The sequence below is a fragment of the Odocoileus virginianus genome, chromosome 4, assembly GCF_023699985.2.
Source record: "Odocoileus virginianus isolate 20LAN1187 ecotype Illinois chromosome 4, Ovbor_1.2, whole genome shotgun sequence".
NCBI classification, from domain to species: Eukaryota; Metazoa; Chordata; class Mammalia; order Artiodactyla; family Cervidae; genus Odocoileus; species Odocoileus virginianus.
In genome coordinates this window covers 77,675,830-77,689,790 of record NC_069677.1, presented here as the reverse complement: position 1 = coordinate 77,689,790, position 13,961 = coordinate 77,675,830, and the positions used below count along the sequence as shown (strand labels likewise).

Sequence of the window (13,961 nt, the reverse complement as noted above, 5' to 3'; positions counted from 1 at the left end):
GAACAATCTGTTTTTTTAAGTAAGGATCATCTCACTGTGGCAGGGAGAGCCCATGTATGGGTCGATCTGCCCATGAGCTCTGTAAGCCCTGCACCGCATCTGGGGGCTTTGTTCACCTGGATGTGCTCAATGACCAGAGAATCTACATCTAAGCCCTTACGTTCAGCACTACTCTCTGCATTTCTGAGCACGTGCAGCGGAAATTCAGCACTCTTTTTGGGTCACCAACCCTGCAACCAGCCTCACTGCTTGGCCTGCGCGCACCTACCAACTCCACCATTGTAATAATGGAATGGCCCATGTTGCTTCTTAAAGGTGACATCCTTCAGATACATGGTGGCTTTTTGGATATGCATACCCTTAATGGCCTGGGCAGTTTCACAAGTGTTCTCAAAGTAAACACAAAGGTCTGATCCTCTTGACTGGAATGACTTTGTGGGGTTTTCTGGGTCAAGCACACCATCTTTAGAAGTCATGTTTAGAAGTCACAGGTTGCTTACCGGAAAAACTTCCTCCAACTTCTAGCTCAAGTCTGAGATGGGCTGAGGTTGCTGTCTGCAGGAAGCATGGGTGGGTGGTGACCTGCAGGTCTGAGGTACCAAAGGTAATGTGGAAAATACACACTCAAAGAAAAATACATCTGTTTTGATCATTTTATTTCCATGTAAATGACACTTTGAAAGGTCAAGGATTCAAGCTCTAGCTCAGAGATGAGTCACCATGAAAATTCTAAAGGTACAGTTGTATCAGTTCACAAGGCTTGAGTTCTTAAACTTAAATGGTAGTTTTAAAAAATAGAAATATACCTGAGAGAAAGAAAATCGCAACGGGTGCCTGCCCCTAAAGCCCCTGGCTTATGAGTCCCGACAGGAGATCTCATCTCTTGCCTCTCACCAGACACTGTACCCTCAGGACCCCATGAAAGTTACAGCCCCATGTCTTTGCTTCCAAACCTCAAGGTAAACAAGGAATCCCCATTTTGTTCAATGATAAGCATGTCAAGGTTGTTCAGCTTATTTTTCTAAACATATAAAATCAAAATTGAATTTTTTAAGTATTTTCCCCAAACAAAAAAATATAGAAAAACATCAATGGGGGGGGGGGTGGAGGCAGATTGTCCAGTTTAAATCTTACACTGCTGACTTTCTAGAACACAAGTTTATCACATCATCAACAACTGAGAACAAACCAAGTTAAGTGAACTCTGCTATCATAATAGCTTAATTTTATTAAAGATAAATATCATTAATATATAATAAATAAATACATATGCCTATTTCCAAAATATGATGACATAAGAGTCTAGTAAATTCTCCTAAAATACAGGGAGACACATTTTCAGGTTATCAGTCAGTAGTATAGAGTTTTATTTTTACTTCTTGTCTTTTAGGTCCCCAGCCTCCAAGATCTAATGCTTGATCTGAGGTGGAGCTGATGTTGTAGTAATAGAAATAAAGTTCATGATAAATGTAATGTGCTTGAATCATCCCCAAACCATCCCTTCCACCCACAGGTCTATGGAAAAATTATTTTCCAGGAAACCAGCCCTTGGTGCCAAAGAAGTTGGGAACCTCTGAAACAAGCAAATTTTGTCCACGAACACATCATGTGGTCTCAATAGGCATTAAATAATTCCCAGGCATGCTGGATTTTTCTTGATGTTTTATTTGACCAGGTGGAAAACAGATCAATCCCCACCCCCACCCTCTGCCATCTGACATTTTCCAGAGCGTAATTTAACTAAGGATATCACTACTTCTTTGGTTCCTCTCTCTCTCTTTTTAATGTTTATCTATTTGGCTGTACTGGGTCTTAGTTGCAACAAGAGAGATCTAATTACCTAATGGGGATCAAACCCCAGCCCCCTACATTGGGAGCACAGAGTCTTAGCCACTGAACTACAAGGGAATTCCCGGTTTGTCTCTTTGTTTGGGGACTCAAGACTTTGCACAGCCTCCCCCACAGCATGTGTCGCAGGAACTCTGGGCCAGGCTGGGTAAAGGCCACCCCAGCCACCCAAACTGTGTACTCAGCCAGAGTACACAGGCAATGGAACAAACAGATAAGGCAAAACAGCATGCCTCCAAAAACTACATTTGGCTACGGAATTCATTTTTCTACTTATGCTTAAGGCTGACTGTGTCTGATAAGAGAAGAATTAGGTTTTTAAATTAATTAAAAGCTAATTTTTTTTTTTGTCTCTACTCCAATCGGCAGGCACTGGGACATAGCCTGCTTCCTTGTCCCCTCGGCTTATCCAGCCTTCACGGTTCTTTAACCCATGTGGGGGGAAGGTGGCTTCACTGATCAATTTCTGATCTGAGAGCAACGAGTTCTTTCCTCATAGTCATGCTGAAAAAGCAGCAAAATAAAGGAACTCAGGTTCCTAACTTCCCACAAGCTACAAATCCTCCCATCAAATTCAAAACAGAGAATGTCAGTACAATTCACCTCCCAGACACACCGTTGGGAGTTTATTTCTAACACACCTCAGCCCAGGCTCACATACAGACTTCTGGATCATATAGAACCAAACAAATAAAAATATGTAATCTAGAAAAGAGGCTTTAAGAATAGTGTTTGAAGGGACCTGCAGTTCACTTCATCTTTTTCTCCAGTCCACCATTCTGCCCAAACATCTAACCCAAAAACTAACCGACAAAGTATCTCCTCCCTACCAGGCAGGGGGCTGAACAGAGAGAAGGTGCCCCTTCTCGGACACCTGCAAGGAGTTGACCACACCTGGGAAACTGCTAAAATGTCAGTCTCGATATGACAAATACTGAAATAAATTCTTAAAAAAAAGAGAGAGAGAGAGAAGAAAATATTCCCCAGTGGGAGATGTGAAGGCGAGATAAGCATCTCATCTATTTTTAAAATCAGGAGGAACAGCAGCTGCTGTATGAAAGCAGGCTTGTTAATTACTTAATCTCTGGTAAAGCCATAGACTTCTGCCTGGAGAACCCATGAGAACCGCCCCAACCTGGTCTCTCCCCTTTAACCCGTGTATTGGGGCTCAGAGGCACAGACCACTCTAAATAGTAGTGTGTGCACACTACTTCTTGCTTCTGGAGAAATACAGCCAAATTCAAGATGCTGTTTGATCTCTTTCACTTTCTTTCACTTTTTCTACAGATCCTGCCTGAAAAGTGCAGTCCGGAAAATCTCTGAACAAGGCGACTCTAGACCATTCCTGCAGCCTCGATTCCCACCACACCCAGTGCAGCATGAACCTGCCCTGTCATAGAGGACAAAGGGATCTCTCAGACTCTCACTGACGCCCCCAGAGCTGAGAACACTGGGGGCTCCTGCTCTTTACACCCCACTTGAGCAAACTTCACCTCGCTCCTCTTACTGCCCTTCACAGACTCGGGGAGGTCAAGTAACACACAGATACTGGCCAGCACTGAGCACCTGTGCTTACAGCCTCAGATCACCCCCACATGCACACACACACACATGCACACACGCTGATAGAAGCTAATGCCTGTAGTGTGGAATCCACACCATTTTGAGGAATAGCTTCTTTGGCAAGGTCTTTGGGTAAACAGAGGTGGAAAGTGGGCTGGCCTGGCCTGGAGGGGTTCATGTTCTGAAGCCAGACACTTGTTCAAACCATCAGATGGAGAGCTGAGTGAGCTCAGGACAGGGCTGGCCACGACAGGACAGGTCAGAGGACCCAGCTAAAGAGGAGGTTCCTGGAACACCACTGGTGACAAAGGCCAAATCCCAGAAGGTCACACAGGACAGGGAAGGAGCAGAGATGTTGTCGACACTTGGGAAAGAAATGGTGGCAAGGGGAACAAAGACAAGATAGCAGACCCCTGGGACAGCTGGGCCGGGGGCAGAGCTGAGCCTTCTGAGAGACTCAGGAGGTTTACCAGTCCCTAAGCACCGTGGGAGGGCTCACCTACCACGCGCTGGTGAAAGGGGAGGCACTGAAGGCCAGGGGGTGAGGGAGGGCAGTCTTCTCACATCTCAGCCTCCCTGTCAAGTCAACAGGTCACTGAACCTCAACTCAAAACCAGGGGGTTGTTTATAATGAGAATGGCTGCTGCGAGGAATTGAGACAGCAGGTGTGGAAAAGGTTCATGGCGTCTATCGACAGAGATGGCACTGAACAAACACTGCTTCTTTTGGTTGCCAAGGGAACAGACACCCCCTCTATCCTCTTGACATCGTGTGTTTGCCCAGCTCTCACTCTGTTTGCAGAACCCATGGCCGTGAACCTCAGCCTGACCCTCATTCCTGGTGTCCTGTAAAAAGCACTGACCATATTTGCCCGAAGAGTGAATAAACAGATGAGTGAATGGCTGACATGAGCTTTCTGATGCTGGTTTCTGCTCCTGGAGATGCTGGTAATTGAAGGACTTGGCAAAGTCACTCCACTTTCCTGAGTCTTGGTTTTCTTATCTGGAAAAAGGAGGCTATTTTTTAGACTGCAGATAACCTCGAAGGCACCTCCACTCCATTTGTTTATCACCTGCTAAGGCTGTCACCCCTTTTGAATGAACTGAGTCAGAAACACTGTGCTCTGCAATGCTGAAGGACACAACAGATAGAAGAACTTCTTCAGGGGTGCTAAGGAATATCAGAAGGAGAGAAAGGAGCCAGAGTTGAACAAAGTCTTAAAGACTCAACCCAAAGATCTCTTGATTGGCCTGCAGATCACTACAAAATGCACCAAAATCCAAGTCCAGACACTGACCTTCAGCAGAACCACTCAAGTCATCAATCAATTCACACACATCATCTTGACTAACACAATAACCCTGTGAGGTGAGAACAACTATTGTCCCATTTTTCAGATGGAAAAAAAAAAAAAACTAAAGTCAAGATAAGTGACTTGCTTGTTGAGTGAGAGAGGGAGGTAAAATTCAAACTCAGGCAGCCCTACCCCCAGAGTAGCCACATTCAAGAGGATCCAAGAACTCCCATGAAAATTAATTTGTTCTGTTTAAAAAGTGCATGTTAGCACTTTATGCCAGCCTTCAGGGGTCAGTGGAGCATTGCTAGAGTGCCCAGAAGGAGTTGGGGTCACCAGTCTGATCTCTGAAGCAGCCAGCAGCTCGTGAATGGGAGGACAGAATTCCCTGGGGGAAATTGTTCAGCTTCCCTGAGTCTCTGAGTTTCCTAATCAGATCATCTTTACAAAAAAAAAAAAAAGTTTACTCTGTTTACAGCAAAATGGATGGATATAGAGAATATTACACCAAGTGAAGTAAGTCAAAGAAAGAAAATATCACATGATATCACTTATATGTGGAATTTTTTTTAAAAAAGATACAAATGAACCTATTTATGATACAAATAAACCCACAGACTTAGAGAACAAATTCATGGTTACCAAAGGGGAAGGTGGAGGGTTGGGGGGTTGGGTAAATTAGGAGTTTGGGATTAGCAGACAGACACCACCATAAATAAAATAAACAACAAAGACATACTGTATAGTACAGAGAACTATAGTCAACATTAACCTATGATGGAAAAAAATCTGAAAAAGAAAAAAATATATATATAACTTTGCTATATACCTGAAACTAAAACACATAGTAAATCAATTATACTCCAATAAAATTTTTTTAAATTACTCTGGATGTAAAGTGGAGGAAAGGTTGGAGGGCACTGTGATTAGATCTGTGAGATCAGTTAGAAACACGCTGTGTAAGGCCAGCTGACCCAAGATGGTGGCCTACACTGAGGCTGCAATGATGGACGTGGAGAGATGGTGTCAAAACCACAGGGATCTGCAACCAACAGGCAAGGCAGGGCAGCAGAGAGGCAGAGAGAAGTCACAGAACTGAAAGAGCAGATGGTCGGTGACAACATTCCCTGCAACTGGAAACTCTGGGGCAAGACAGGGCTCGGGGGCAGGAGACTGAGAATTGTGTTTTCAATGTGCCTTTTAGATGCACCTGGGGAGTGTCTGGGAGCAGGTGCTACTGGGGAACTCCAGGAGAGGAGGCATGGGGAGTTTTGTTGGTTTGGAGTTTTCCTGGTCTGTTGCTACAATGGTGTGCTTTAAGACAACAGGAATTAAGTACCTACGAAGGAAAAAATCAGTACACAACTGTGGGTGTAGCATCAGACTGAGGGTCAGCACCCCTCTGAATGCTGACTTGAAGCTCTAATTCTACAAATCTTGATATTCACATGTAAACTAAAGGGATGAGCTCTAAAACCTCTTGAAGTTTGGAAGCACAGCAACTCTACCTTCATCTGAAACTGCCTTTGTACCTTCTGTTCCAGCTGTCACCATTTTTAGAAATGAGGTCTATTTCCTGACAACTTGGTTTATTGTTGTTATTCTCCTAGGAGTAAAAGTCGGATACAGTTGAGAAAAATAAGTAAATTTCTACAATCAGGAAAACAGAAGGACCTCCATGGTGGCTCAACAGGTAAAGAATCTGCCTACAACACAGGAAACCCGGTTTCAATCCCTAGATCAGGAAGATCCCCTGGAGAAAGGAATGGTTACCCACTCCAGTATTCTTGCCTGGAAAATCCCATGGACAGAGGAGCCTAGTGGGCTACAGTCCATGGGGTCGCAAAGAGTCAGACACGACTGAGCGACTAAACCACCACCAGCAACAGAAGGAGGTTGTAGATGAGATAAGTGGGGTTGGGAGGATGTGGGCAGGCACAGAAAGTACATTATAGAATTCTGTTTACTTCTCAATGTGAGAGATTTCCTATTCCTTAAAAGGAGAGGCATGAAGTCACGAAGCACTACTACATAGCATTTCTAGGTTTTCAGGTCCTAGTTTTCAGTAAAAATAGGATCTCAGCATCCCATTTACTGAATGATACTGGAACTACATGTTGGATCCATAGTGTTGGCTACATTTTAGAACCCCTTCACCTTTTAGTTGAGGCTCCCTGCTTCCCCTTTAAGATCACCTTAAAATGGCCACAAAGGTCATCGCATGTCCATTCAGCAAATATTTGCTGAGTATAGACTGTGTACCAGGAACTGTGCTAAGAATGTAAGGTACATCAGTGGAGAAAACAAAGAACCATTCCTGCACAAAGCTTTTGTTCAACTGGAGCAAGCTATAAACGATAACCAAAACAGATGCATGATAATAAATAGATATGCTATCAGTTCAGTTCAGTTCCGTTGCTCAGTCGTGTCCCACTCTTTGCGACCGCATGAATCACAGCATGCCAGGCCTCCCTGTCCATCACCAACTCCTGGAGCTTACTCAAACTCATGTCCATCAAGTCGGTGATGCCATCCTGCCATCTCATCCTCTGCCATCCCCTTCTCCTCCTGCCCCCAATCCCTCCCAGCATCAGGGTCTTTTCCAATGAGTCAACTCTTTGCATGAGGTGGCCAAAGTATTGGAGTATCAGCTTCAGCATCAGTCCTTCCAATGAACACCCAGGACTGATCTCGAACTCTGTTAGAAATTATCAGTGCAATGAAACCATATAACAAGGCAAGGGGGCACCAGGTGGGATGAGTTGCAATTTCATAGAAAGTGATCAGGATGAGGTTCTTAAAGAAGGGATGATGCATGACCAAAGACATTAAAGACGCAAAGACATGGGCCATGAGACTGTCCAAGGAAAGGGTGACCCTGGCAGAGGCCCTGAGGCCATTAGTGTGTGCCTGGGACATTTCAGGAAGAGCAAGAAGGCCAGTGTGGCTGGAATAGTACTCCCTTTCAGGGAGGCCAGAGTAAGCAAGGGGAGGGCAGGGAGGGACGAGGTTAGGAAATAACATAGGCAGACAATGATTTAAAAGATGGGACATCATTGGAGGGCTTCCTCAGAGATGGGTTTGGAGCAGAGAAGTGAGATGCTCTGGTCCATATTTTCAAAGGGGCAGTCTGGACACTGCTTAGGAAACAGATGAAGCAGATGTGATGATGGAGGCCAAGAGCCCAGGTAGGAGCAACTGCAGGGACACAAGTCCCAGATGATGAGGGTGTGGGGTGGGGGCAGGTGGGGACAGCGATTGGCTTCTGGATATAAAACAAAGGCAGGGCCAATGCATTGGTTAAGAGAGAGGAGTCACAGATGCCTTCAAAGTGTCTGACTTGAGTCTTTTGATGAAGGTGAAAGAGGAGAGTGAAAAAGCTGACTTAAAACTCAACATTCAAAAAATTAAGATGATGGCATCCGGTCCCATCACTCCATGGTGAATAGATGGGTAAACAATGGAAACAGTGACAGACTTTATTTTCTTGGGCTCCAGAATCACTGTGATGGTGACTGCAGCCATGAAATTAAAAGACTCTTGCTCCTTGGGAGAAAAACTATGACAAACCTAGACAACATATTAAAAAGCAGAGACAACACTTTGCCAATAAAGGCCCATCTAGTCAAAGGTATGTTTTTTCCAGTAGTCATGTATGGATGTGAGAGATGGACCACAATGAAGGCTGAGCAGTGAAGCATTGATGCTTTCCAATTGTGGCACTGGAGAAGAGTCTTGAGAGTACCCTGGACTGCAAGGAGATCAAACCAGTCAATCCTAAAAGAAATCAGTCCTGAATATTCACTGGAAGGACTGATGCTGAAGCTGAAGTTCCCATACTTTGGCCACCTGATGGGGAGAGCCAACTCACTGGAAAAGACTCTGATGCTGGGAAAGATTGAGGGCAGGAGGAGAATCAGGGCAGGGATGAGATGGTTAGATGGCATCACTGACTCAATGGACACAAGTTTAAGCAAACTCCAGGAGATAGTGAAGGCTAGGGAAGCCTGGAATGCTGCAGTCCAAGGGGTCACAAGGAGTTGGGCATAACTTAGCGACTGAATAACAATGACTGAAGGATGGAAGGGCCATTACCTGAGGAAGTGAAGGCTGCAGGTGGTGTGGATGAGGAGCTGGGGGAGATGGTTCAGGACAAATTCAGTTGCATATTTGCTCACTTTGTGATGTCAAGTAGGTCATGAAATTTATGAGGCTGACAAGCAAGAGAGAGCCCCAGGCTGGAGCTAAATGGGCACCCTCAGCACAAGAGGATCCAGTCAAGCCTACTACTTTTTAAACAGTGGGGCTGGATGAGACCACCGGAGTACAACAAGGGGAAATAAATGAGGCCAAGGCAGAGTGAGGAGATCGAACAAGCAAAGAGGGGACCAGTGAGAGGAGAGTCCAGAGCATCCAGTACCCCAGAAGCGGGCAAGATCAGCAGTGCAGGCAGGCTAATGAGGACAGAGACCTGACCTTGGAACCCACATCTCAGGTCATCAGTGACTTCAGTGAGAACCATCTGGTGGAGCCAGGCACCAGAGTCTGCTTAGAGGGGATTTCAGATGGAATAGGAGATGAATTTAGGAGGACAAATATGGAAAACTGTCTCAGGCAGAATACCCAAAGGAGCAGACATGGGGCAGTGAAGGGAACAGGCTTAATGATGGTTTGGAAGATCAGAAACAACAGCCTGTCTGGGTGTGTGGGGGCTGAGTTGGCAGAAGGGAAACACAGCGAGGGTGGAAGTACAACCTGAGCAAGGGGCTTGCTCTGTAGAGGTTAGAAGAGCTGGGAATCAAGCCCCAAAGTGGAAAGCCTGGACCTATGGGAGCCCCACTGGTTCCTTTGCATAGTCTCCAGCCCAGCGGAGGACTTGGGGTTCATGTCCTAAAGGGAGGGGGTGTGTGGTGTGGGAAGTCTGAGGAAGGGCCAGACATGCAGCCTGAGCCCCCAAGGCAGGGGGGCACCTGCCTCCCTCTGAACATGGACTGCATCCCTCAGGCCAGCTGACTGCCTAGGGGCAGCAGTGCTAATTGTGACCAACACGTGTGATGCTCCCAAGAACTTGGGTTCACAACCTATTTCTGCTACACTTCAGCTATGTGACCTTGAGCTAGCTGTTCACGCTCTCTCTGCCTCGGTTTCCTCATTTGTAAAGAAGGTTGGATCGCATCACTGACACGATAGACCTGAGATTGAGCAAGCTCCAGGGGTTGCTGATGGACAGGGAAGCGTGGCCTGCTGCAGTCCATGAGGTTGCAAAGGGTTGGACACGACAGTGACTGAACTGAACTGAAAAGCAGGAAAACTGGGTAGTCACCTCCTAGGGAGTAGTTGAGAGCATTTAAGGTAGTAATACTTATGAAGCCCTTATCTCAGTGCCTGGCAATTAGCCTTGGCCATCAGTGTCACAGACTTCCCAGGTGGTAAAGAACCCACCTGCCCATGCAGGAGATGAGAGTTAGACCCCTGGATGGGGAAGTTCCCCGGGAGGAGACGTGGCAATCCACACCAGTATTCTTGCCTGGAGAATTCCGTGGACAGAGGAGTCTGGCAGGCTACAGTTACTGGGATCACAAAGAATCAGACATGACTTAGCAACTGAGCACACACACCTGAGCACACACATCAGCACCGTTCCTCCCTGGAGCTCTGAGTGAAGACACCAGCCTGGCTCCTCTCCAATCCCATTCTGAACTTCACTTTGGGTGCTATTGCAAAAGCCTCGCTTTGCCTCCTAATTTGCACTTTCACAGTTTCTGACTCTCCCATACAAGCAAGACAGCATCACAGACTACACCTCTGGCTGGAACCTGCACTCCATGACAAACAAGCTGGGAAGTCTTGGGCCAGCCTCCGGGTCTCTTTGAGCTTTATTTTCATCCCACGTAAGTGCCGGACCAAATGAGCACAAGGGTCCCTTCAAGCTCTGTAGTCACAAAACATGTTTTTCCTTAGAGTATAAAAGGCCTTCATTATATAAAGAAATAGAATTGGGGATGGGGGCAAGGGATGTGTTTTTCAGAAAACTGTTTCAGAACAGACAGAGGGTGGAGCTGAGTCTGTGCTTATGCTCCTATGGTGAGGGCTTTGAGCAGGTGCTGAGACCAGATCCTGCATGAGATGAACCTCCCCTCCCAGCCCAGTGGCCACATGGACACCCACACCAGACAAGGTGGACATCTATGCAGCCCTATTGTCAAAGACTCCTTCACCCTCAAAGCCCAGAGCCCACCGTTATCTCCCGAATCAGAGGCAGTCTGTCCCACAGGACTGAGGACTGGCCCTGCAAAAATCCAGGCTTCAGAAAACAAGCTCAGTCCCTGATTTTCCCACCTGAGAAGGTAGCTTTTCTGAACATGACCCAGCACGTTCAGAGAAGCTGGGATAAGAAAACACATCCGCCAAGAAGCTCCATCCAGAAATGAGAAACACTGTGCAAAATAAGATGCCACTTTGCAGATCAACCCGGCTGTGACCATTCTGCAGCAGACACCTCTTCCCGTGTTCAGGTCAGAGATTCATCCAACATTTGTAAGTTTCACAGCCATGCGAGGCCTCGGCCCTGAGTGCTGCTAAAGTTCGGTGCAATAAAGTAGAAAGTAAGAACTGATCCTCCTGGAGATTGGGAGCAAGATGGCTTTGTATGTCATGTGACAGTGGTTGAATGGGCCCAAAAAAAAAAAAAAGTGCTTTGTTTCCACACAACCCTGCAGAACAGGCTCTTCCAAACCCCCAGGAGATGCATACTAAAGTCCACATCACAAAATGCAGCTGTTCCTTGGGCATCTGAGGAATTCGGTGACGCTGAGCTGGGATTGGGCTTAAGACACGCACCCATGGAGACGCACCTTGGACCAGGATTCAGTTCAATGTTCAGCATCCCAGGGGCTGCTTGAGAGGGTCTTGAATTATATCATTACCAGTGCCCAGAAAAGCTCCCAGCATCCTTCATGGATGATGCATCCAACCACCCCCAGTGCGCACTTGGGGATCTGAAGTCCCGACCAAGGACAGGTGCAGCCAACAGACCCCTGTCTGTTGGACAGCGGGAAAGAAATGTGGTGCTGTCAGGGATCCCCCACTCAGCAGAATGGCCAACAGGTCCGTACAGCAGGCCAAGCTTCACAGTGATTTCTGAGCTGAGTCTGGTTTCTAAAGACTGGTTTCTATCCGAAACTGGGTGTTTCCTGCGGGTGGAGCTACAGCCACTGCAACTGTGTCTTTGTAGTGAGTTGAGTGCCAAGCTGCTAACAGGGTCTCAGGCCAGCCAGACTCATTGTGAACACAGGGAACTTGGCACCGGAGGGATGGGGGGCTTTGGTTCACCCCAGTCTCTGCAGTATAAAGCACGAGAATGGGACTTGAGGAGGAGGAGGGGACCCTTACAAGGGACTGATGGATGCCAGCAGCAAGGTCCCCCCTTGGAGCCCCCATCACCACCATCCTCTCCCAGGAGGCAGCTCACAAGGGTGGACTGGGATGGAGGCTGCCGCCTGGAATCTGACGGCATGGGGTTCTCACCCTCGCTCTGGTGTCTAAGCTGCTGTCTCCTTGTGTGTGAAGTGGCAACGGTGACACCCGCCACTCCATGTGGATGCTGTCCCCTGACATGAGAAGATGCAGGTGCACATCATTAGTGCCACAGGGTAGGTGCTCAAGAGATGGTGTCAGTTATGGCTTGGGTACCAAATGGGGCTTCATCCGTGGTGGGCATTTACATTTAGACGGGGAAGGCGGCAGGACCTTGTGTTCTGCCTCTTCCTTCCTCGCTCCCTCCCTAACCTAGGGAGTCTCAGCCACACCATCAAAGATCTTTCAAAAGCCATCACCGCGGTGGTCCACAGGCACTTCTAGGCTCCCCTCAGTTATCTGGACACTCTTCTTGCAGAGAACCTTCCAGAGCCTGCCAATACTTCAGAATGTCTCGCGGCCTGATGTGATGGGAGGCCACAATCTTCTTATAACGGCAGGTGGTGAACGGTAACCCTTCGGGGAAGAAAGTCTGCTCAGAGTGAAGTTCCTCCAGCCTGATCTTCAGTCTTTTCAGGCAGAGCCCTACAAAGACATCTTCCAGTTTAATGAAGGGCACGCTACTGGCAACACGATACACTTCACCCGCCACGTCACTAGAGAAAACGTAGCCAGTGCCGGAGCAGAAGGGCGGGTACTTGTCCCATGGGTATTCGTACTTACTGACAAACCACTTATTGAACCGTCTCCTGATGGGATACTCGTTCAGTTTTAGGAAGCCGGTGAAAAATCGAGTTGTTCTGTTTTTCTTCAGGAGCAGTTCGGTCAGATAGTAGATATTGACGAACATGTCAGAGTCAGTTTTCATCACGAAAGTCGTCTGTGGACAAAAGCGGTAGATCCAATGCATCCCCATCATGGTCTTCAGGGTCAGATTGAAATAAACATCCGTGAAGTCCTTCTGGATAATATCACGAAACTTCTGGCTCTCCTTGGCCACTTCTCTTGAGATGTCTTTACTGGGAGAGGTTCCCAGGAGAAAGAATGTTTTTATCCGCTTTCCCTTTATAATCTTTTCTCTTCCCCACGTGCTCCGGATGACCAAGCGGACAAACCGCTGCTCATGAGATGAAGCTACCAGCAATACAAGAAATGGGGGATCCTGCCCGCAATCTATATCTGGGAGCTGAAGGAAGTCCCCAAGTTCATTCTTGAAAATCACTGGTTCTCCTTTAAAAGGATTCAGATCCTCCAGGTTATAAAACAGACAAAAGACTCCCAGGACCACCAGGGAAATATATACCCATCTCATCTTCATGTAAGCCATCTGAAAGGAAAACAATCAAATGGTTAGACCTCAAAAAGCAGGAATATAGCTTTTCCCTGGGTGGCTGAGATGGGGGACGAGGTGAGACCCATGCTTCATGGCTCAAGTTTTAGAAACTCAGGGGTCTTGTTGCAGACACAAGTGGAATAATGAGATTCCACAGGGAGGCAGAGATGAGTGACACCATCTCTCACTCCCTGATGGAAGATTGGGACCACAGGAATCAGGCAGTGGTCCTGGCTCCTTCATGGCGGGAGTCCTGATCTAGAAGGACATGGAACCTCATGGCTCACTAGGTCTGTCCTTCCAGTTCTGCCCTTCTCTGACTCCATAATGACATCTAGCTAGAGAACCTGCAAGGGTGGAAAGCACATGTCCTAGACCCAAATGTACAGACTCCCGGCACTCTTCTCTGACTGATTTGAGCACCATTTCATCACTCCCAGAAAGAAG

General features: G+C 47.1%; 1 protein-coding gene across 2 annotated transcripts in view; it reads right to left on the bottom strand.

The window, feature by feature from the left end:
- Nucleotides 1–639: 639 nt before the first annotated feature.
- Nucleotides 640–13,961, bottom strand: part of B3GALT5 (beta-1,3-galactosyltransferase 5) — a 54,612-nt gene continuing 41,290 nt past the window's right edge. For both annotated transcript variants that reach the window (XM_020906726.2, XM_070466790.1), the window contains one exon: nucleotides 640–13,508. In XM_020906726.2, the coding sequence (XP_020762385.1) occupies nucleotides 12,573–13,508 (936 nt within the window). In that variant the 3' untranslated portion in view covers nucleotides 640–12,572. The remainder of the gene's footprint in view (nucleotides 13,509–13,961) is intronic.